The following is a 25,445-nucleotide window of genomic DNA, read 5'->3' as shown; positions in this document are numbered from 1 at the left end:
GCTCTCAGCACTTTGGGGAGGCCAGGAGTTTGAGACCCGTCTGGACAACACAGCAAGACCCAGTTCTCTACAAAAAGTTTTTTACAGTTAGCCGGCCATAATGACACATGCCTATAGTTCCAGCTACTCAGGAGGCTGCGGCAGGAGGGTTGCTTGAGCCCAGGAGTTTGAGGCCACAGTGAGTATAATCATGCCACTGCTGCACTACAGCTTGGGGAATAGAGGTAGACACTATCTCCAAAAATGTATATATATTTTTTCATTCCAAGATACAAGATACACTTAGGGAGTACAATACCAAAATTATCTTTATCAGTTATCACTAGCCCTGTGACACATGAGCTGAGGTCCAAAAAGACTCTTTGTGGGGTGGGAATTGGAATTGAAGGGACTGCCAATGTTCAAATAGTAGTATTACCACTTATACCTATACTCTTGATTTTCCTAATGGATTCAACTCTGTTGGACTGGACTGTTCTCTACTTTGGACACAAAGGCAGTAGTTAGAGACCCTGGTCCAATAATAATACCTGGAGTCTCTCAAATCAAATATGTAACTGCCATTAAAGTTCCATGTACTATTACTATTACTATTTCTATTTCTAAAGTGAATTACAGATGTGTAACTAGAATGGAATTAAGAATCATGGGCTCGTTGTCAGTTCCTTTATCAGGTCCCTATTCCTGAAAGTCCTGTACACAAAGGAATGTGAAGGAAGGTAATCTCGAAGGAAATTCAAAAACTGTTCAATTCATTATGAAATCAAAAGTTGAAGCTTTGGCGATATTTACTAAATTAGTATTAATATGTTTGATTAGATTAGTATTTCTGTATATGACCATTTTAAAATTTTATGTCAAAGAAATGATGAGACTCTTTGGTATTCAGCCATGTTCTCAGAGCCATTTCTTTAAATGCCACTAATTCCGTTTTGTGGGATACTTTTTGATCTCATGTGTGTGTGTATCTCTACATACAGACAAAACAAGTCTCTAATGGCATTACCATTTGGTTAGCTGCAGCTGGGAAATCCTCACATGCTCAAAGCAAATCATCCTATGGCATACCATGTCAGATGCTTGGCCAGAATGCTTCAAGTTTTTTTTTTTTTTTTAATGTGCAAACTTAAATGCACAGTGTACTATGGTTCATCTTCAGGAAAAAAAATTGCTATGTATTGTACTCTGCACACATAAACTATAACTTGCTCAGAATTCCTTATAATTTAAACAAACATACATTTTAATGTTTTTGTATTCATAGACTAAAAGTAAAAAAAAACTCTAAGCAATTTTATGCAACCAGATAAAAAACCCACTGGAGCTAAATACAACACTGATGTTCTCTTCATGCCATTTCTCTACCCTATGACCCTATGTAACTCCTCCCCATTCACAAACATACCTTCGCCCTTTTGATCCTATTGAATATGGAAATGAAAAAGTCTTTTTTTTTTTTTTCGGGTTTTTTTTTTTTTTTTTGAGACCGGATTTCACTCTGTTGCCCATGCTGGAGTCCAGTGGCGGGATCATAGCTTAGTGTAGCCTCAAACTTCTGTGCTCAAGTGATCTTCCTACCTCAGCCTTCCAAGTAGCTGGGACTGAGGCACAGCTAATTAAAAAAAAAATTTTGTAGAGGCTAGGTCTCACTATGTTGCCCATGCTGGTGAAAAAGCCGTCTTTAGAAAATACTTTGTATAGAAATGAGAATACATCATCACCAGAAGTCAGTGCCAGCCATGTGACTAACAGATTTTAGGTTAGGGCTCAAGAGAACCTGTCTAATACCTTCTAGAACAGGCCCCATACTTTCTCACAACTCTGATCTACTTCTCGTCCCTCTCCATTCCCAACATGTAAGCTTGGCCAAAAAAAAAAAATTAGCCGAGCCTGGTGGAACGTGCCTGTAGTCCTGGCTACTCAGAAGGCTGAGGAAGGAGGCCCCCTTGAGCCCAGGAGTTCGAGAATGTAGTGAGCTATGACTGAGCCACTGCATTCTAGCCTGAATGACAGAACAAGAGCTCATTTCTAAAAGAAAATAAAAAATAAAGATAAAAATTAAAAGTGATCATCTGAATTGACAAAGGCAAATGAGGTCTGTTTTCTGAGGGCTAAAGAAATAAAGAAAGCTACTAAATATGTTCTGAGAATACATACACTAAAATGGGGTCAGTAAATAGGCTAGATAATAAATATTTTAAGTTTTACAGGCCACACTGTCTCCACTCCAACTATTCAATTCTGTCATTATTGCAAAACAGCAGTTAGAGACAGTACGAAAATAAATATGTGGTTGTGTTCCAATAAAACTTTACTTACAAACCAGGTGGCTGACTCTGGTAATTGTCAACCCATGTACAAAAACATAGACACACTGGTACGACAATGTTTATGTGCACATCTTTGATATAAGGCTGAATGAGAAATGTCACTTTAAACGGCTGTTCTTCCACAGTAATTTCTTTTTACCTAGGAAGATAAAATATCATCTCCCTTTAAAAAAAAAGACCTATGTTCACTTTTAAAAATTACATTTTGAAAGGAAAATTGATCTCTATATAATCTCTTAGACCTGAGAAAGGAAACCTTTGGGAAAGAGGAGAGTGGGAAGAGGAGGCCAGAAGGAGGCGTCCAGGAGAACCAAGGTGAACAAACCCATGATTTGTATTCTCAGAACTATCTGCAAAAGCTGCTAACATGTATACTATATATAAAAACACATTTGTGCCCTCAAGAAACTCATGACATAGTTGAAGAGCAAACTTATTTTTTGCCTCTGCATTCCAAAATTTTCAAAATTAAGGGAATATGGGATTGCAAATACACTTTTTGAAGAAGCTTAAAACTTAGGCTTCAAAATAAAGAAACTTTTAATGAAGACTTACACTTTTATAAACAGAAAAAGACTGCATAAAATCATATTACATCTAGAATTTATTTTATATTTCTATTCTTTTGTCCTATATCAATTCTGTATTACTATCAGTAACTATGGTTCACTACATGGGCATAGCCTCCTGAAAGAATTTCTCAGAACTTTCTTGGGAATGGGGTAGGGTAGTACTGAACTGAAAAAAAAATCCCAAGCTGATTCTGATTCCTCTGCTCCTTCCTTCTCCACCCTCTAATCCCTACTTCAAGAATCCCTACTATACATCATGATCTCTCAAAGTACAAAAGAAAGATTTCTCCTCTGAAAAAAAACTGAATATTGAACCTTAAAATATACCAAACACAGCCAGGCACAGTGGCTTATGCCTGTAATCTCAGCACTTTGGGAGGCTGAGGCAGGCGGATCACCAGGTCAGGAGATTGAGACCATCTTGACCAACGAAACTCCATCTCTACGAAAATACAAAAAAATTAGCAAGGCATGGTGGCACGCACGTAGTCCCAGCTACTCAGGAGGCTGAGGCAAGGGAGTCGCTTGAACAAGGGCAGTGGAGGTTGCAGTGAGCTGAGATCGTGCCACTGCACTCCACTGGGCAACAGAGCAATACTCCATCTCAAAAAAAAAAATACATACATATATAGATATAGATAGATAGATAGCTATAGATAGATAGAAAGAGCATAATAAATCTGTGTGCCTTCCTTCAAGTAGGCTCTATCTCCAAAAAGTTTTTATAGTACAGAACAAAAAATTCCCAGGTCTGCAAGCAAGAATTAAGACCAAAACCACTGTCAGGCACAGTGGTTCATGTCTGTAATCCCAGCATTTTGGGAGGCCAAGGCAGGCAGATTGCTTGAGACCAGCCTGGGCAACATGGTGAAACCCAATCTCTACAAAAAAAAAAAAAATACAAAAATTAGCCAGACATGTTGGTGCATGCCTGTGGTCCCAGCTACCCAGGAGGCTGAGGTGGGAGGATCACAAACCCAGGGAAATAGAGGCTGCAATGAGCCTTGATCATGCTATTGTACTCCAGCTTGGGTGACAGAGTGACACTTTGTCTCCAAAAAAAAAAAAAAGAAACTATACTTTTATACCCCAGTCCATCACAAATTATCTAAGCTGGGTTACTTAAATTAGGATAATTCCTAAGCAAAAGTTGTAAGTGTTTCAAGGTGGGGAAATAAATAGTGCCTAAATTTATTATCATTTTAGGCTGCTCCCAAACATTTTTACAAATCTGACTGAATTTATACCTACTTATTTTCTTAAGCAACATACCTATCCAGAAGAATCCTCTTCTAACTCTTTCTTGGGAGAAAATACTATTAAATCTACTACTTAAAAGTAGAAAAATAAATCACAATTCACTCACTAGGGCCAAGGAAATCAAAGACCAAAATATCAGATCCTAAAAAAAAAAATGCATATTGTAATTGTTAAGCATTACAGGCAAGAAGAATTTTAGCTTTAACATCACAAATAAGAGACTCCTCAAAGTGAATAGTTAGGTGAGATTTTTATTTTTTAGCTTATTTTCTTTTTTAGCTTATTTATAGTGTGAATGTAATTTAAAATTTTTTTAAGTTTAAGAACTTAAAGACATTTTTCACATATGCAAATAAAAGTACTTCCAACTAGGTACTATATATATAGAATTTTCTCATTAGCAAAAAATAAGAGGGATTCCATTAGCTTAAGCTAGGATAGGCAGTATATAAATTAATGAGGGAAGCAATATTTCAAAAACACTTTATAAACACAGGTGGCCTTCAAGCAATAGTTTGCCATACCCCTGCTGTAAACAGCCCAGTTTTTAAACCAATATTAGATTCTGTAAGATTACAGACAGATTAAAAAATTATCTACATATAATTATTCCACTCTATCAAGTCTTTTCTACCTGCAGTGAAATGTGCCAAAAGCAGCAGGGGTCCAAGGCGCTGAAAGGACAGGGAAGAAAGCCAATGTGTTAACAAAATTCTTAGACAATCACTTCGTTTGGATCATCTATTCAACAAGTATTTGCTCAGGACACACAAACTCCTGGCTTCTGGATCTAGTATGAAAGACAACACACGTACAAACACTTACAACTAATTAGGCTGGCTAAGTGCCACGTGATGGTACAAAAAACCCCTAACATTTGCAAAATGCTTCAAGGTTTAACATATTTCCACATAAATTAATAAAGCTTCAAAACAACCATGTGAAGTATATAAAGTACTTGGTATTATCATTTTACACAAAGCTCATTAGCAGCAGAGCTAGGATTTGAACCTCTATACTACTCCATACCTCCACCACAGCGCAGCTTTCTGCTAGAGGCCTATGACAGACGTACGGGCATTGAATTGAGCCTCCAAGAATGACTGAGATTTTGACAGAATAGACCCTGGCATTCTGAGAAAAAGCATATGCAGAAGTCCAGAAGCAAGGGAATATAATGTGTATAAAGATAATGCTAGGCCGGTTCACATAAGGCAGGTGGAAAATAAGGCTATAAAGATGGGTTGAAAGCAAGAAGAGAGCTTTAAGATCTGGCTAAGCATTGATGACCCTATGGACAATGAGAAATCAAATCATTTGGGAGAGAGAAAGAAGAAACAAGGTAAATGAAGCTCTTACGGTATACTAGATACTTTGCAAAAGAGTCGTTTCATATCCAGGGATACTGAGTACTGCTACAGGGAGATTAGACTGTTATCTGAGAGGTCCAAAAGAAGGGAAAGGAATCAAAGGCTGTCTCCACAGTTTCAGCATGAGAGGTCAGAGAATTCAAAGCAACTCCTGTCTTGTCTCATATGATGATTGTTACATGTTCCCAACCCTCCTAAGTTAAACCAATGTCCACAATTACCCTAAATTTTCCTACATTTTATCTAAAATTTACCGAATCTTCTGGAGGTCTCTGAATTTTTCCCCAATCCACAGAAGGCCCCTTTTCTTGCAAAAATCGATGAAATAGCTTCCGAAATCCATCCAGGTCTTTTTTAGTGTGCTGTGAAAACAGAAGTCATTATTACAACCTGAAGAATGCTTAATATTTAATAAAAACATAAAGACAGATACGAGTTATACATTTAAAATATCTTTAAATGAAATTCTTATACCATTAGGACAAGGAGGAGAGAAGAGACTTTTTTACACCTTAAAAGCTAATAGAGGCTGGAGATGGTTGGTGCACGCCTGTAATCCCAGCACTTTGGGAGGCTCAGGCCCGCTGATCACTTGAGCTTAGGAGTTTGAGACCAGCCTGGGAAACATGGCAAAACCTGGTGTCTACAGAAAATTACAAAAATTAGCCAGGTATAGTGGCATGTGCCTGTAGTCTCACCTACTCGGGGGCCAAGGTGGGAGGATCGCTAGAGCCCAGGAAGTTGAGGCTGCAGTGAGCGGAGACTGTGCCACTGCACTCCAGCCTGGGTGACAGAGTGACACCCTGTCTCAACAACAACAAAACCCCATTTGTTTAATGGGAATTCCAACTGGCCAAAAAAAAAAATACACACACACACACACACACACACACACACACAGTTTGTTTGTTTGTTTAGAGTGTAATGGTGCAATCTTGGCTCACTGCAACCTCCACCTCCCAGGCTTACGCCAACCCTCCCACCTCAGCCTCCCCAGTAGCTGGACCACAGGCACACATCACCATGCATGGTGTGAGCTCAAGCAATCTTCCTGCCTCAGTCTCCCAAAGTGCTGGGATTATAGGTATGAGCCACTGTACCTGGCCACTATACTTACTTACCAATATCTTTCTCTACTTCTAAATGAAAATTAATCTTCACTAAAAGAACAAAAAAGAAATAAAACACAGCTTGCCTCAAAACACTAACTTCTCTCAATTCCAACTGAATACGGTTATCCATTTTTCTACCCAATGATATCAAAACACCGAACAAATAAAGTATAGTATAATTTGTTTCTGATTCTTTTAATGACTTTGAAAACTTCCTAGGCTTAAATGAAAAAAAGATGACGGATTTATGAAGGACAAACGTTAAAAGCCTTTAATTGTTAAGCAATTCTAATTATTTGTTTTTGATGTTATCTTACATCTTGTGTTTGAGGCTGGATGATGATCATTATCATTGGTAGCAACTCAGCATGAAGACAGATGAAGCAAAAAAAACCACTGTAGAGACCTTACCTCAAACTCATGTGATGATGCTGTGGTGAGTATTTTTTCTAGTTCCTTCTTCACAGATAATTCTAGCTCTTGCCGAATGACTTCTTGGAACTGAGAAGCGCCATCTTGAGACATTGCTTTGCTAAGATCTTAAAATAAAAATAAAAAACCACCAACTGAAAACTCCAGAAAGCCATTCAAACAGCTGGTAAGCTATCACTGATCTAGTTCTGGTATTCGGCAAATGAAAAGGGCTCAATCCCATGGTCTCCTTGTCCTCTGGCAGGAATTCAGCAGTGTCAACTAGTTAGGACTAGTTTCATATTCTCCACTAAACAAGAATCCCTTTAGGGGTACTGGCAATTCCAAGGTGCCTCTACTTTCCTGCATCAACGTTTTCACTTTAAAAGCACAAGGGCATAGAGCTGCCTGCCCTCTTCTGGTGGTTCCCAATTTCAGCCAAGACTCCATACTGTTAACATGTGTCAGACTAGACTTTTAGTGCTTTTGGCATAGCTGGGCACCTCTGTGACAGATGGATCTGACTAAAGGTGACAGAAATGCCTCTTAGATGAATACAAACAAAAATAGAAAATGACAGAAAAAGGCTAGGCATCATGGCTCATGCCTGTAATCCCAGCACTGCAGGAGGCCAAGTGGGGTGGACCCTGGAGCCCAGGAGTTTGAGACCGGCTTAGACAACATGGCAAAACCTCATCTCTACAAAAAAATACAAAAATTAGCCAGGTGTGGTGGTGCTTATGTGTATTCCCAGCTACTTGGAAGGCTGAAGCAGGAGGATCCCTTGAACTGAGGAGGTAGAGGCTGTAGTGAGCTGAGATAGCACCACTGCACTCCAGTCTGGGTGACAGAACCAGATCCCATCTCAAAAGAAAAGGAAAAAAAAAAATTACAGAAAAAGAAACACCCCAAGCCCAAACGCCTTGGGAGAAAAATACCAACACAGGCTGTTTTACACTTTATCTAGAAAGTAATTGTCTTATTTACTTCTCATAAAACAGGGACAAGCGGATTATGGTCCACCCTCCCTTCTAGCCTCAGTATTAGATTCAACCTTATTTTTAAAATCTATTTTTAAAGTTTATATTCAAATATTTTGTTTGATAACTAGTTATTCTTACAAATGCCTGTTAATTTAGCAGACTCACATTTCAATAAGGCTAAAAATTCTTTCCCCTTATCCACTCAACATACTATAAATTATTTCACTTATTATTTGGACAGGAGAAGAAGACATTTATACAGACAGAATTAAAGCCAACATAATCATTATTTTAAAGATACTTTTGAGAACAGAAAATAGTAAACTACATAACTCTTGGGGTAATTTATTTAACATAGATAGCCTCTACGTCCTGCAAATAACTAAAAATGTTAACAAATGGGATATTTAACATAGCTCTTCAAAAATCTTTTCATATATATGTTCCATCACATCTAAATCGAAGCAAAAAAAATCCAAGGAAATTTGCTGAAATTTAATTCAAAATAGCCTTTTTCCAACCAAACTCTTTTTACAGTTATAAACCCTAACATAACTAACTTAGTATTCTCCAGTAATACTATCAAAGTGGGCAGGGCTTGGGTGGTCCACACCTGTAATCCCAGCACTTTGGGAGGCTGAGGGGGGCAGCTCACTTGAGGTCAGGTGTTCAAAACCAGCCTGGGCAATACAGCAAGACCCAGTCTCGACAAAAAATACAAAAATTAGCAGATCGTAGTGGCACACACCTGTACTCCTAGCAACTAGGGAGGCTGAGATGACAGGATCGTTTGAGCTCAGGAATTTTAGGCTGCAGTGAACTACGATCACACCACTGTATTCTATCTAGCCTGGGAACCAAAGCAACCCTCTGTCAAGAAGCACCATATACCATGTGTGTTCCATAAACAACCTAAAGACAAGTTTTGGCTAGTAACAATTTGATTATAATTTGTAAAAACCCATGACAATGGATGAGCACATCTGCATAAACTATTACAGGTAATTAAAAGTTACTGCAGAACAGTTCAAACTAGAGTTAACATGACATCATCCATACATGCACATCCCTTGACAGATTTAGATGTGTTTTAAAATTTGTCCCTGGTTAAGTATCCTATCCTGACACCTCATGTGTACCTGGGATGCCTCTTTCTCCAGTCTTTAAGCCAATTCTCATTCAATGTTTGGAAAATAATTTGAAAGAAAAATATATTAAATATAGAGGAAGAAAAAACTCTATATTAAAGAACATATGAATTGTTTGATTGTTTTTTTTTATTTTTGAGACAAGGTCTTGCTCTGTCGCCCAGGTCGGAGTGCAGTGGCTTGATCACAGCTCACTGCAACCTCCCCATCCCAGGCTCAAGCCCACCTCAGCCTCCCAAGGAGTTGGGACTACAGATGGGGCTAATTTTTTTTTTCTTTTTTTTTTGCAAAGATGGGTTTCCCCATATGTTGTCCAGGCTGGTCTCAAACTCCTGGGCTAAAACAACCTGCCCACTTTGGCTTCTCAAAGTGCTGGGATTACAGGCATGAGCCACCATGCCCTAAATTGTCTCATTCTGATCAATTAAAATAAATCAAGAAGTAACTATACAATAATTTTTAAAATAAGTTCTTTTGTTAGACTCAAAGACATCTACAGATTTGCTACTTTGTTGCTGAAGTTAGATTCTGAAACCCAGTATTCACAGTCACATTCCTAAAAAAACATGATGGAAACATTTAAGTTACGCACTGGAAAAAATGCCAAAATGAGGTAAAACTAAATGTAACTACAAAATTTAGAAGTAACTAAAGTAGCTGTTTGAGATTTGTCTAAATTAAAACCATTTGAAAACAAAACATTTTAGAGTTATTCCCTCTACAGAATAACTTATAAATTTACATGATTTAAGGTCAAAACACACAGAACCCAAGTCACTATCCTCCCTATCAAGCCAAGCTAAGAAAGGCTGGCTGAAAGACTCACATTTAATACTGTATGTGCTCTGTGTCAACTGTAGCAGGTGTAAGTTTCACAGGCAGATTCAAAAAAATCCCAGACACAGATTCAAACTTGAGTTGAGAAATGTCTCTAACCTTTATTTCTTCCTTTTGTTTGATACAGCACCAATGTGCATGAAAAGTAATTTGTATTCTTCCACCCTCTTTACAAATATCATCGGCTTAAACAAAAGAACATCATGACAAGCCTGTCACCTCTTCTACCCCTCTAAAAGCTCTGTTTTTATTAAAGAATCAGGAAGGGCTTTTAAGGAATAAAAAATATTCAAGAATAAAGAATAAGGAAGAGCGCTTAGACAATAAGAGTAAGCTATGCATCTGGGTACAAACCAGGAGGCACAAAGCAGGAAACCATTTCCCTTAGTAGTGACTTCCTCATCCATCCTGAATTTTTTAAGTAAGATTTGAAATTCCTGGTACGAAAAGTAGTACAGACGTCAGAAGCTTTCTTGGATTTAACATTCTCAGGTTACACTTCTGACAATGACAGCTGTATTTCTAAAGGAAGGTCAACTAAATCCTCTGAATAATGCAAGATTTCTAACCTCATAAAATGTTTTGTCCTTATTTCCAAGCAATATAAAATTGATCCCCCATGACTTTAGACACACAGTGAGTTGGGAGTCAAACATTTCATTACCTTAGTCATAAACATTTTTATAGATGGGAGGGAGCATTTAATCTACTCTCATCATTTTACAGATGAGGAAACAGGTTGAAAATAGTTAAATGACTTATGCAAGGTCACAGAGCAGGCCAATGTTGGAGCCCAGAAGCAAAGCCATTTTTTTAGTCCCATTCCACTATGGTGAGGCAGAAATACCCTGTTAATGTTTTTTTCTTCCTGGCCTGGCTCTCTTTAACACTCTCCTCCAAAAGCATTTCTATCAGAACCTCTTCTTACGTTCAATCAACAGACAGGGTAACTCCTCACCACATAAAACTGGATTTACTAGAATTGTCTTGGTTGACTTCATCACACTTTAAGTCAATTTCGGACAGAATAGGCAATAATTTTTTTTCACAAGTTCTTCCTTTCCTCCAATTTCCTAATTCTTCCTGTTCATAAGAACTAAATTTCAACATCATAGGCTTTTTTATCCAGCTGGAGCCAAAAAAGAGAGAGACAGACAGTCAATCTGACAAGTGAATGTTTTTGTTTCCTAATTTATGTATCTCATTTCATATATTTCAGCAGTAACAGGTATACATAATACTCTTCCCTAACACCCTGATACTGACACAAACAAAATTAAGTACACAAGCTAGTTTCATAATACACAGGTCATAGAAAAACCACAGGGAAAACACCAAGAGCAACAAAGAAGTTGAAAAGCCATCCCCAGGCCACTTCTGTCTGATCAGTCCCAACCTTCCTGGAAAACTCACAATGAGAGATACTCAAAGTCGAAGAACTGGAGAGCCCCTTTAATCTTACATCAGCAAATGACTTATGAGCCAAATAACCATAAAACAAGAATTTAGTGGCAACTAGAAATATAAACTATGCCAGCTAGATTTATGACCAATTCAAGCTAACCAGGTTCTTCTGGGCACACTGCAGTCCTTTAAACTCAATTATTTGTGAATATTCCTCCTGGAAAAGCTCTTTTTGGGTTCCAATACTCAATTTTATCTTTTCTTACCTCTGTGACTACACCTTGCTTTCCCTAACTGGCTCCTTCCTTTCCTCTCCTACTCCCTAAGATTCCTAAAATTCTGTCCCCAGACCATTTTTTCTCCTCAATTCTCTTGCCAGTCTCCTTACTGATCACTCAAACATGTGCCTCTCATCCTAAATGTTTATCCTGAACTCCACGATCACATTCTTTACTGCCTTAAAGACTCTGGACACCTGGATACTCAGCTGGGTACCTCAAACTTAACATGTCCAAAACAAGACTCATCATCTAAACTAAATTACTGTTCTTGCCCTCCCTGTTCCCCATGGCATTAACATTTTTGTAGAAACTAAGGTTTAAACCTCACAGTCACAGTTGACGCTTCCCATCTTTTCCCTCACATTGGACAAGCCAATTATCAAAACTTCTTAAATGATTGCCATAATTTCATTCACTGTTTTTCACTTCCATTACTGCTACCTTAGTTTTCCTAGCATTTTTACTCTCCTATTTATGACAACAGCTTTCTAACTAGTCTGCCCATCACTCTAACCTAATGGTACCAAGCAGAATAGATTGATCTCCTTAAGCTGCAACCTCCATCATATCACTTCTCTTCCTTGTTTGATGAAATTCTCATTGCCTACTGAAATAAATACAAATTCCTTAAACAAGCCTGTCTCAAAAGCCAAGCTAAAGCATCTTTTTGCATAGCCAAAGCTAATGAAAGTACAAAAGCAGATTGCCTAAAGGCTGCAGTTTCCTACTCCATTTGGGACATGTAGAACAGCGCTTCTAAAACTTAAATGTACATACAGATCACTTGGAGGCTGGTTAAAACACAGATTCCTGTGTAAGCTCCCAGAGAGATTCTGACTCAGTGGGTTTGGGGTGGGGAGGATATGCATATCTAATCAGCAAACATTGCCAGTATGGCTTTGAGTAGCTCTGGGAGATTACACTCCATTTATCTTAACAAATTTGTAGCAGCCATGTTCTCCATCCTTCTTGTCACTCCAGTGTTATTCTGTAACCAACTCCCTGCCCCAATGTCCTGTGTTTCAGAGATGGCACCAGGCCCAGATTGGTCCAAAGCCTTTCTAGTGATTGGTTGAAGCATAAAACAAAATATTATTCTGGCCAGTGAGCCATAAGGGTATAATTTATCAAAGCACTTTGGAGAAAGGTTGTCCCTCACTGAAAGAAGAGATATACATGAAAACACAGTAGCTTTTCTACTCACATAATGAGTTTGTAGCCACCCATCACCCCACATTTCTTCTGCCATGATACCCAAGAATGAGGCAAATATACCAAAAATAGTACAGCAGAAGGAAGGTCTGATAAGCTTTTGTACTGAATTAACCAACCCTGCATATCCTACTTAAGGATTTATGTGATAAAAAGGCCCTCGTTTTAAGCTAAATGAAGTGATATTTTTCTGCTCCATGAAGTTAAAAGCATCCTTACTATAAGATTGTTTTAAAACATGCACTTAAAATACCACTCAACACTTTTAGAAAACGGGAGGCAGAAAAGAGAAAAAAATAAAAAAATAAGAATAGCCCAGTGTGAATTCCAAAATAATGAGAATCATTCCAACCTCTGGGAAACTGCCCTGATCCCTCAATCCCCAAAGACTCAAACTATTTTACTTGAGTGGCTTCTGTCATTTTGATGGTGGTTTTCCTAGTGTTCTAAGTAGTGGCTCTTGAACATTCAAAGAGGCCTTTCTTTTACTACAACTCACATAGGGGTTTTAATCATTCCTGTCTCTGTATTATATCAAACACCCCTCAAAACCCCAATTCTTTAGTTAAATGTCTGTCTGCAATCCTAGAACATATTCTCTTGAGGGGAAAAAAAAACAAATTATGTCATGTAACTTTGCTTTCCCAAAACCTGCCTTAGCACCTTGCACAGTATAGGTGACTAATAATGGTATGCAACTCAACGGTAGATCAGGACTTAAGTTCCCATAAAATCATAGTTTGAATAGCTCCTATTCATTTTTTAAGAGTTCAGTTTAAATATTACCTGAAATTATCCTCCTAGAAATCTTTCTAAACTAAGTAAAGTTACCTATTACATGCTCATATGCTAGATCCTTGTACCTCTCCTTTATAATATCATACTTTAAAAAAATTATTCAATGTTTATCTTATCCACCAGACTATAAACTCTGTGAAAGTATATGTCTGTAATGTTCACAGATGTATCCCCGCTGCCAAACACAGAGCCTGAGATATAGTAGATACATAACATTTATTAAGTGAATAAGAGCCTATTATGATCCAGCTATGCTCTGGGTATAGAGAAGGCAAAGTCTAGTCTAGTGTAGGTAGTGCCTAATAAGACCAAAGTTTAAGTGTACAAGAGCCATGATGTCTGGTCACAGAAAGGCAGAGTTAAGGTAAGTACAGACCGTCATAAGTACTTAAAGCCCCAGTCCCTAAGGCTTCTCAAGAAGAGGCTGATTTATTAGTCAAGTATCAGGGATATAGTCAAGGAAGTTTCAAACAGGTAGATAGTCCAGACAAATGACTACTAAATTTCTTTTCAATTTTACTAACCAATATAAATACCAATGTAATGTTTTCACAAACTTTAGAGATTAAACAAAATTGGGCAATTTATAGGTTTATATGTAGCTTAATTTAGGTGTCATTCAATGATATATTAAGAAAAGTAAATTCAATTAAGTTGTATGTTACATGATTTTATATCATCTTTTTGTACTAAAGTTACTATTTTAGACTGCCAACTATAATATGATTACACTGATATATATTTTTAGATGACTCAGCTTTATATTCATATGACTGCTTAATAAATGCTTTTTGATAACAAAAATAAAAGGCTATCAGGCTTTCAAGAACTGTTACAGCAACAAATATGCAGAGCAGCTCGCTAATTTTTTACTAATCATGCATTACTTTACTTTAAAAAAAACTGCTACAGTTTATATATAAACCAGACTTTTCATTAACAATTAAGATTAACCCTACTCTTATACAATACAGTAGTTCTTAAAATCTCAAAGGAAAAAGAAAACACTACTTATGGAAAACAGAACATTCAAAAGAGATTTGTTAAATAATACTTCATTTTATGTTTAATGGATGACAAGAAAGTCATCACAAGAGGCATAACATAAAATCACAATGAAGAACCAAAAAATGATCTGGTAGTCCTGCCCTGTAACTTGACATGTGTGCATTTAGATAAACATTTATGCTTAGAAGGGCTTTAAGGTCATTGAGTCCAATTCCTTATTTTGGAGATAAAGAAACAGGGGCCCAGGGATGCTGACTTGCCTAAGGACACAGTGGCAATGCCAAGCTGGAATTCAAACCCTGTTGCCTGGTGCCCTGTATCTCCTTCTTCTGGAGGAAGGTCTCTCCTTTCTCAGTTACAGTACATTTACATGGTGTTTGTCACCAAATCTGAATGAAAACCAGCAGCTCAACTATGTCTATTATATGAAGTTAAAACTACAAATTAGAATAATACTTTCTTACTGGATCTCATGCTTTTCAACCTTTCCTTACACATTGTTTTCTAAGCAATGAAAAAAAAAATCAAAGAACTCTTTTATGCATTCCATAAATATTTTATTACCAAGGCTAAGCATTTTACCATTGGCACAAATGAACCCAAAACAGTGGATGTAAGTATGTTGTTCTTTTACTGTACTCTTTGGAAGTTTTAAAATTCTAGGCAGGCATACAACACAAATGAAATATCACATCAGCCTCTGCCAGAGCAGCAACTAGAAGAAAATACAAACTCCAATCACAAATATTTTATTACCAAGGCTAAGCATTTTACCGTTGGCACAAATGAACCCAAAACAGTGGATATAACTATGTTGTTCTTTTACTGTACTCTTTGGAAGTTTTAAAATTCTAGGCAGGCATACAACACAAATGAAATATCACATCAGCCTCTGCCAGAGCAGCAACTAGAAGAAAATACAAACTCCAATCACACTGTCATTGTAGCCAAGGAGCAAGAGGAGCTATTGTAAAAGAGAGGGTCTCCTAAAATAGTATTTTTTGGTTGACTAGCAAGTAAAAAGGAGACTAAGCAAAAATACAACTAATTTCTGCTCCACGAAGATAATGAGTGACTTTTTTTTTTTAAGGACACAGGTGAAATCACAAAGAAACAGAATTCTCTTGATTTACATGGAAAAAACTAACAGAAATATCTAGAAATGTTTAGGGAGATGAAACATTTTATGATTTATGTACATTAAGACAACATAGCCAATTTCTCCATGTTTCTCAAAAATAATCCTTAATTGTCAAAATGGATTGGGGACACAAACAATTTCATTTGGCAATGACTGAGAAAAATAAACAATGGAACTGTTGGCAGAGGCAGAATTTGAGTCCTAGACAATTACTGTGCAACAAATTAAAGGAGATGCCTGCATCACCAATCAAGAAAACTGGGAAACGGCTTTCAAATGGAGTAAGTATTACCTCTTTTCTCACACATAAGATACCCAATCAAAAAACACAAAAAGTTTAATTTTCTTTGATAGCTTCACAAAGCCAACTTTCAAAGAATGTATTAAGTTATTAATAGAAAGATACATCCCTGGTAGTAGAATTTTAAATATCTAAGAATTATGGTTTCAATTAATAGTCATTGTGCCTGGGACAATCCATTCAATTACAAAGACCAAGATGGTCACAATTCAAACACTATTATTCCATGTTTAAAACACGATATTTAGAAAAGAAATTGTAGGCTATATCAAAAAGGCAACAGTCTTTAGGAAAACTGTCTTCTAAAGAGATCCTATCCAACCAAAAAGATAGTAAGTGAATCATATTTTCTCACCCATTAAAACCCAAGCCCTCAAAGAACTTCCCCTACTAATTTATTCTATATTGCTGGAATTTTCTCCAACAGTATAAATGCTGGATATCAGGATGAACGGCATTATAGAAAGTAAACACACTCTTCTTCATTTTCACAGATAATCCAGTTTGACTTTCAAGTATCTGTTTACGTTAACTTTTCAGTAATTAATACGTCTAGCTTTCTGGGAACTCATAAATGCCTATACTTCTGCAAAAAGCTTGGTGGGAACTGGGAAACTACAGTATCTTGTTCTTTTATTTAAAACACTTTCATTATTAGGCCAACTGATGCTCCTCACACAATCTAAGTATCCCTTTATTTTAATTAAACTTGCTACAATTCATCTACGAAGGGAAAAATAATACATACACACAAAGGGAATAGTCTCCATGAAGCGATATTATAAGAAAATATCTACGGACTAAAATAACACCTTAGAGTAATTTCCTTTTAAGGTTATTTTCAGTTTATTCAGAATACTGAAATGGCACTCCCAAAAAGTGTACCAGTTAATATTTCTTATTTCTCTAATGTTCCTTATCATTTTTTTTTTCCTCAGTAGATTTCACAAATGAAAATCATCCATCTTATTAGAAGAAGGGCTGGTTAGTAACAACAAGGACAATTTAACCACAGAGATTACAAGGTCCATGTTGGAAAACAGTCAACACTTTTCATCAGCTCAACCCTTCACTTTAAATTTCTTTAGAATTGTTTTACATTTATAACTGTGACTGAATTTAACTAAAGTCTTTTCTTCAAGCAACATAATAAATCTTAATCAGATCTTTAAAACATTAGGGTGTGCCCTAGTTGTTATTTTCATGCCTCCAGTCCTCACACAAATCCATGCCACTATCCCCATGCTAAAAGCATCCTCATCATCTAAGTGATCAGCAACAGGCTAAATTTGGTTTTAGGATTTGAAAAGAACCAGGCCCCAGAATGCTTCTCATCTCTGTATTCCTCCGAGACCCCTCCAGTTATAATTAGCTCAGTAATCTTCCCTGGCTAGCTGCCATCTACCAAATAGGAGTCACCAAAAAAGTTACAAAAAAGAATTTTAACAAATGGGAAAGCTGACAGGCTTCGAGCATTTTTTAAGTGACACAGAGGTACTTACATCCCTAAAATATAAGTATATACTTCATTTTAAGAACATTAGGGACATTTTTATATAATTTAGATAGATAATGGCATATTTAAAACCATTCTTTTAAAACAGTGCTTCTAATATTACAGCATTAGCATCCATTATGGCCTTAGCTGGCTAGACAACATTAGTCTCTTCATTATTTATTAAGTTTCAAAACATTTAGAGTGATTACCCTATAATTCTCAGAACTTTTTAAAAGCAAAATTCCAAACAGTACCCACTAACAAACCTGGCAAAAACCCACAGCTGCTGATAACCCCCACCCCTGGTACCTTCAACTATGACAGGGAGCCCCCTTTCTCACTCAGCTAGGGAACAGACAGTACTCACATTCATTAAGAATAATTGGGGGCCCTGGAACAATCCCTGGGGCAGGGAAAACCAGAAGCAGAAGAAATATCACAGACAGAAGGTAACCCAAGGGCAGAATATACTAGCTAGGAATTATGTTGCAAATCCAGTAAAGAAAGGTCTTCCTAAGAGGAGGAATCTTAAGTGCCTGAGGAACGGAGACTTGGAGAGGTGACCAAAGAAAGATAAACCTTTTTTGGCTAAGAAATATATACTGAGAACTCTCTTGCCTGTTAATTGAACATTTCCACCTAATAGCTTATAGTCAAAGTGCTTGAGGATGGAGATACCCAGCTTTCCTGTAAAAGACAATGCCTACATTTGGAGGAGGAGATTCAAGCAATGTATAATAACCCCCTGTTCTATGACGTTCAAAAACAGGTGTACATAACACACAGGTGTTTGTAATGCCCAGATCTGCCGAACTTCAGTGCCTACCATAAGGGATATGCCAGAAATCCTAATACAGTACATTATACATTCCAAGAGCTCAAAAAAATTTTTGTTGACTGCACTCAAAACTGTCACCAACTTGTATTCACTCCACATTGTCCAAACTTTACCCTGCCCCACCCTCCCACCCCTGCACATTTTTTTTTTTAAAACATAGTAACACCTAGGCCTGAACATGAAACCTGGAATAGGAAAATAAAGAACTGTCATACTTGCCTTGCTTCTGTTTATTTCTGTTGATGACATGTGGTTATATTTCTGGTGGCAACACTATCTGAAAGGCCACCATCATTTCAAGAAAGCAAAGTAAAATTTACTGGCCACCTAATATGTGCCTAGCGTATCCACATAGTTATCTCATTTCAGCTTTCCAATAACTCTGAGGCATAAGCATTACTACCCAATGTTTATGTAAGAAGAAACTGAGGTTCGAAAGTTATCTCTCTAAGGTCACCTGCTACTGACAGTATTCAAATCTAAGTCTGCAGCCTTTCATCTTTCTCAACATTTATGTAACATAAGAGGTATTGTAGAAACTACAACCAAAAATATAGGATAACCTACTAAATAGTATATGGAAAGTGCTAAGCTGTGGGCTTCTTATTTTTCTTCCATGACAAATTCACTTAAGAATATCCACCACTTACAGAACACTGTATTTTTCCCAAGGCTATAATATTATCTTTGCCCAATGGGAACTGACAGTCTAGCTGGAGAAACAGGCCATTTCCACAGTTGTTAATGTTAGAAGAAACAAAAGATGTCAGAAAGAACAAAGGTTTTAGACATATATATATATGAATTTCAGTGCTCACACCTATAATCCCAGCACTTTGGGAGGCTGAGGATAGAGGATTGCTTAAGGCCAGGAGTTTGAGACCAGCCTGAGAAACATAGGGAGAGCCCGTCTCTTCAAAAAATTTAAAAAGTAGCCAGGCATGGTGGTGTGTGCCTGTAGTCCCACCTACTCAGGGGGTTGAGGTGGGAAAAACACTTAAGCACAAGTGATCAAGGCTGCAGTGAGCTGTGATTGCACCACTGCACTCCAGCCTGGGCAACAAAGTGAGACCCTGCCAAAAAAAAAAATTCAGTGCTTCATACTAGCTGTGAATGTTGGACAAGAAACTTAATTTTCCTCACCTGTAAGGGCATGTTAAAAATCTACATCTCAGGACTTTTATAAAGCTTAATGAGACAACTTATAAAAAACAAAGTTAGAAACCTAACATCTGTTCACTCTTTCCCCTATGAAGGAGCATAAACTACTAAGTACCAGTGATTGGAAATATCAGTATTTTCTGCAGCAAAGATCAAAGACTTTGATTTGCTTAAAAAAAAAATTAAAATAAAAAATTCCAACCCTTATACTTGAAAGCTCTTCTATAGAGACAGCTGTGTCATTTGTCAACTAGGTTTATCATTTATAATTACAGCAGCAGAGTTAAACATATAGCAGGCTCACACTGTAAAAAATTTAAACAATGATACACAGTCAAATTCTACCAGACATACAAGTAGGAGCTGGTACCATTCCTTCTGAAACTATTCCAAACAATCCAAAAAGAGGGAATCCTTCCCAAATCATTTTATGAGACCAACATCATCCCGATACAAAAACCCGGCAGAGACTCAGCAAGAAAAGAAAACTTCAGGCCAATATCCATGATGAACATAGATGCAAAAATCTTCAATAAAATACTGGCAAACCGACTGCAACAGCACATCAAAAAGCTTATCCATCATGATCAAGTAGGCTTCATCCCAGGGATGCAAGGCTGGTTCAACATACGGTAGTCTATAAACGTAATTCACCACATAAACAGAACCAAAGACAAAAATTTAAACAATGATAAACACTGGGAACAGTCATGGGAAAAAATCTTGAGGGTGTGTCATATTTTTGTGCAAAACTGCCCATCTTAAAAGGAAAACTACCATTTAAAGTAAAAATGTATGGCAACTACAAGCTATGGTATATGCCTATAGTCCCAGCTTCTCAGGAGGCTGAGCCAGGAGGATAGCTTGAGCCCAGGGGTTTGAGGCTGTAGTTCACTATGATTGCTCCTGTGAATACCCACTGTACTCCAGAGTGGACAACACAGTATGACCTTGACTCCTAAAAGAAAAAAAGAGAAAGAAAAGAAAAAAGAAACAAAAAGAAAGAAAAAAAGTGTGTGGCAACTAAATGCAATCTGTTATCTTGGATTGAATCATGGGAATGGTAATCTGACCAAAGTCTTTGGTTAACAGTAATGTACCTATGTTAATTTCTTAGTTTTGACAAATGTCCAACTTTTCTGCAAATCTAGTCCAAAATATAAAGGGCTTTTAAAAAAAAGTGGATAATAAAGAAATGACAAACATACATAGCAATTCTTACCACCTGATTTTGAATCTCCTGCGGACAGTTAGCCTTACAGCAAAGGCTTTGAAATCAGTCAATGTTTGCCAATTCTGCAAGCTACTCTAAAGCATAAATACATAGAACACCTTGGGTTTAACTAACAAAATTTCTAACTTTAAAAGAGAAGTGACTTGTCCACTTTTACCTAGCACCTTCTTGCAAAATATCATCTTCGTGGTAATTGAATATTGTTATTACAAAACCAGTACGTTTCTAACAGTTCTGGCTTTCTATTCCTGAAGAAGACATTTACTCAACCAGAACATAAGGAGCATCTCTTACCACATATAAGGTATAACATGAATTTGGAAGTCTAATAACAAGTGGCATTTCTGAGCTGAGTGCTAAAGGCAAGCCTAGGTTTTGATAATAACACAGGCAATTTAATCCTCTTCCTTTAATCTACTACACAAAATGTAAAGAAGAGTTAATAAAATAATGTAGAACTCAGTAGGGCATCTTTATTCCCAGGGTCAAATGATGGCCATTACTGACACAACTTTTTTTTTTTTTTTCCAAAAGTACACCTACATTTATTAGAAAGCACATTAAGTGTGAACTTTACTAGCTGTGTGTTCAAGATGGCTGAAGCTTTCACACACTGGAGTCTACAAGAGTTTACTTGCATACCAGAAGGCAAGTCTCATGCTACAAACTGATGTCAGAGGTTTAAGGCAGCACCAATTTCAATGAGTGCACCGTACACACATGCATTCATATACACACGGCTACTGCTAAACTCTGCTGAGGCATTCCCTAACCCTTTTTTAACACACATGTGGAATTTAGAGGGCAGTTTTCAAATTTTAAAGTAACCTTAATCATCTTTTCATAGTTCAAAAAAGGAAAAAAATAAACACAGCAATGCAGCAAAGTCATTTCTTCAGCTGAAATGACCTCCAGCTTCTTTGGGCCACTCCCGGTTTCGCAATAAGTCAATCTGAGACGCAAACCACGTACACACAAACGAAGTATAAACTGAGAACGCTAAAGCCTCCCCAACAGTCCCGGCAAAACCCACCTGCCTTTCCCAGTCCTCCCGCTTCCCCAGCCCTTCCCGTCCGCGTGCACACACAGGTACCTTGACACAGACCAGGAAAAGAGAACAAGGATTAATCAGTAGCCAAAATCCTGTTTTATCACTTAACAGCCACTATTCAGGACAGCGACAGTACTACTAACCTGATTTCAGGGAGGCAAAACTAAACCCAGAAGGCTAAAAGGAACATATACACGCGTCTGGAACGCCAACCCAGCAGCTCAAGACAGCTCAGATGACAATTCAACGAAAAGGTTTCGCAAATGTTATCTCAAATGAGTATTTCCACTTCCAAACCACCCCCCAACCTCCACTGTCAGTACTCAAATTCGGCTAAAGCAACTCGGGGGATACAAGAAGCAGCATTTCTTACCTTGTACAAATCTCGACATTTTAGGGATTTAGTAAAATACTCCGGCTTTTTAAAAAATTTCTATAGGAGTCACGCTATAGGGCAGGTCTCTCTTCCTCTCCTGCTTTAACAACCGACGTATTTTCTCCTCCTATATTTAACTACTTAAGGGAGTATTTATTCAAAGCGATTAAAACTGGCTCAAAAAAGAAAAAAGAAGAAAAAGAAAGAAAAAAAATAACACCTAGAGAAACCTTCCCCAATTCCAAAACACGGAAACTTGGTGAGACTGAATCAGCTTAGGAACTCTTGGCGACAAGCGCTCCTGACACAAATGAGGGCCAGCTGGAGACTCCCGGAAAAGGTAAAAACCACACGAACTTAAATTTCATCAATGAAAGAGGCGGACCTACAGCGGCTATTTCACCGCCCCCAGTCCCCACGCCCTCCGAGGCTGGACTGCAGGAGGCACTGGGAGGCCGCACCCCTCGCTGCCCCCTCCCCGGCGCCGCCGTCCAGCCCCCAGCCGCTTCCCCTGAAAACCCCGGTCAACAGCGGCTCCCACTCAAGCAGGGGTTGGGGAGGCGGGCGAGGCCGGCAAGCGGGGGCAGTGCAACCATTTTCACCAGCCATAAATATTCTGGGACTAGGAGGCGCTACCAATTCCAAGCTCCAGCGGGCCGACCGGTCTGGGCCTCAGCTCCCCGCCTTCCCGCTGCGAGCAGCGAAACCCGGCCGCGGCTTCTTCTGGGGAAGGGGCAAAGGCTATGCTGCCCCTCCCCCGCAGCGGACACTAAGGGGTCACCAGTGAGGGGTAGACTCGTGCACCGGCCCGGCGGTCCCAAGGGAGGGCCCCGACCCTTCCCACACATATTCTCGCCGCGCCTGCCCTGCGCTGCTCAGAATCCCAAATTCCGCCTCCGGGACCACACAGCGGGCGCACGAGAGGGGGAAACACACCCATCCAGGGGGTCGCCGGAAGCCCAACCCCGCCCCTCCTCAGCAGCCAGCGAGACCCACCTTCCTCTTCCTTTAGCAGCTGGGAAATTGGGGGCGTTTATGGCGCCCCAGGAAGAAGGTTCGCAGGCTGAGAAAAAGTCACCTCTGAGGCGCCCTTCTCTCGCTCTCCCTCTTCCCTCACACATGCACGCCTTGAGCCCCTCGCTAGCAGATGCTAACCCTCTCTGTCCACCCGTTAGCCGGCTCCCGACACTCAAAGCCCCTACTTTCTCTTAAACACCTCCCCTCCCCCTCCATTCGGAGAAGCTCCCTCATGCGGAAATGTCCCTGCCGCACCGACCGACAGGCGCAGCCGCCAGTCAGGAGCCGAGGCGGACGCACGGTCTGGCCAATGAGACGTGCGAAGGTGGCAAGGGCGGAGCGTTGCGGCAAGTGGGAGCCCGTCGGAGGTGGGCTCTGAGCAGTACGCGGGAATCCCGCGCGTGGGAGTAGCGCCTGCGGTGGGCGCCGGACCAGGGAAGCCTCACTGGTATGTCCCAGTAAGGGAGAGCACCTGAGCACTACTGGTTATTTTTCCAGTCAGTAAAAATGCTCCCGCTGATTACGGACTGAAGAAAGTTTTGCGGATGGCGGAGCTCCCCACCGCAGCTGTCCTGAGGGAACCCAGACGCTTAGAGGACGCTAGCTCTCCACCTCACCTCAGGGTGAGGATGCGTTAGGGAGTAGGCAGTGGCCTGTGTGGGGTCAACTAACAAAAGAAGGGTTTAGGCATTGAAGAAAGTGACAAGTGAAGGCTACCTCACCGGAACCACCACCATCCCCCTTGACCCAGTTCCTAATCCTGTAGAGATTTCTGCTGTGATAGGCGTTTACTTTTCTGATCTACGTGAAACTGGCTTGTTACTCCTCAAGAGATGCTTTTCTTTTGGTAGAGTCTTGAAGTCCTCGAGGGAAGAGGATACACGGAACTTGACACTAGCCTGGAGACTATTACAGGGCCAGCCCACGGCCTGTCAAATCACACCTGGTATCACCAACCCCACCTGTACCTAAGACTCAGTGTGCCTGGCAGCGGGTGCGTTTCAGACTTTACATTTCCACTTTAAGACTCTAAATAGCCTGCACCAGGACCAAAGAATTGCCAGCGTCTTCTCTTATGTGCCTCCAGTAAACAAGTACAGTAATTACAGAAGAGTTTGAGGCTTTGGGCAACACTAATCAACCAAGGTAAAGTGAGAATTTTTTAATGACTCATTCTCTAAACAAAGGAACTTTAATTTTTGGTTCCACATTTTCATATGGAAATGTTATTAGAACAAACAACACAGAAAAGGCTAGTGAAAATTTGTTATACTAGAGAATGGCAACCATTGGTACTGTATTTCTTACAGGAAATCCAAAATTATTATACTTGGAAACTTCTCGGCCATAAAACGAATTTTCCCCAAACAAAACCAAAGATGTGTCTAAAATTCAGATGTCTATAGTTTAATAACAGCATTTGGAGATTGAAGATATTTACAAGATCTCTACATCCTTTTTGTACAGTACAGAAATTGTTCTAGCACTGAATAAGCAGTCCTTACCAATGAGCGTTAGTACCAAAATAAAATACCACCAAAAGATTTGGGCCATATAGGGTTACTTACCCTGCAAAAGATAAAGGATAATGAAGAGTTTTTAGTTATACAGGTTTATTATAAGAAAGGATGATCAGTTACTGTATTTTCTGCCTTCACAGAAGATTAAAGAGCAAATGGGTTTTAACTGCAGCAAGAGCATTTGTTAATACCTAAGAATGGCATCTTGATTTATGAGTGATTGAATATTCAGATATAGTACCAAAGGTGGTTGTACCTTTGCTGCCTCAAGAACTCTCCAAAAAGTAACTACCCATCTTCAGTGGTTACATCTGTAACTACTCAGTCACTAGTTCTTAGAGGAGTGGCGCTCTAGAGGCCAAATTTCTAAATATTTCCAAACGGTACCTTATAAAATGAAATTTCTTTATACATCTGTATAAATTTAAATTTTGAACCCACAAACACTTTGTAAAAGAGCTTCCCCACTCTCTCAGAGCCACTATAAACAACCTCACTTGACAAATCATGTGGAGATAGGAAAAAGAGGTATAATTCTTGATGGCCGTAGAGAAAGTCATGCTTAGAAAGCAGTTACCTGTT

At 38.9% G+C, this 25,445-nt stretch overlaps 1 protein-coding gene across 3 annotated transcripts in view; it reads right to left on the bottom strand.

The window, feature by feature from the left end:
* The window catches only part of UGP2 (UDP-glucose pyrophosphorylase 2), a 54,804-nt gene extending 31,227 nt beyond the window's left edge, over positions 1-23,577 (bottom strand). The window contains exons 1-3 of one of the 3 annotated variants that reach the window (XM_012477128.2): positions 23,323-23,577; positions 7,056-7,183; positions 5,787-5,894 (exon numbers count right to left, since the gene is read on the bottom strand). In XM_012477128.2, coding sequence (XP_012332551.1) covers positions 5,787-5,894; positions 7,056-7,169 — 222 coding nt within the window. In that variant the 5' untranslated portion in view covers positions 7,170-7,183; positions 23,323-23,577. Of the gene's footprint in view, positions 1-5,786; positions 5,895-7,055; positions 7,184-22,323; positions 22,681-23,322 lie in introns of those variants that run through there. The other 2 variants (XM_012477127.2, XM_064364182.1) reach the window with 2 other exon arrangements.
* Between the last annotated feature and the right edge of the window lie 1,868 nt (positions 23,578-25,445).

Source organism: Aotus nancymaae, unplaced genomic scaffold (genome assembly GCF_030222135.1).
Source record: "Aotus nancymaae isolate 86718 unplaced genomic scaffold, 86718_ANA_hifiasm-v0.15.2.pri h1tg000057l, whole genome shotgun sequence".
Taxonomy (NCBI): domain Eukaryota; kingdom Metazoa; phylum Chordata; class Mammalia; order Primates; family Aotidae; genus Aotus; species Aotus nancymaae.
This window is presented reverse-complemented; position numbering and strand designations above follow the sequence as displayed.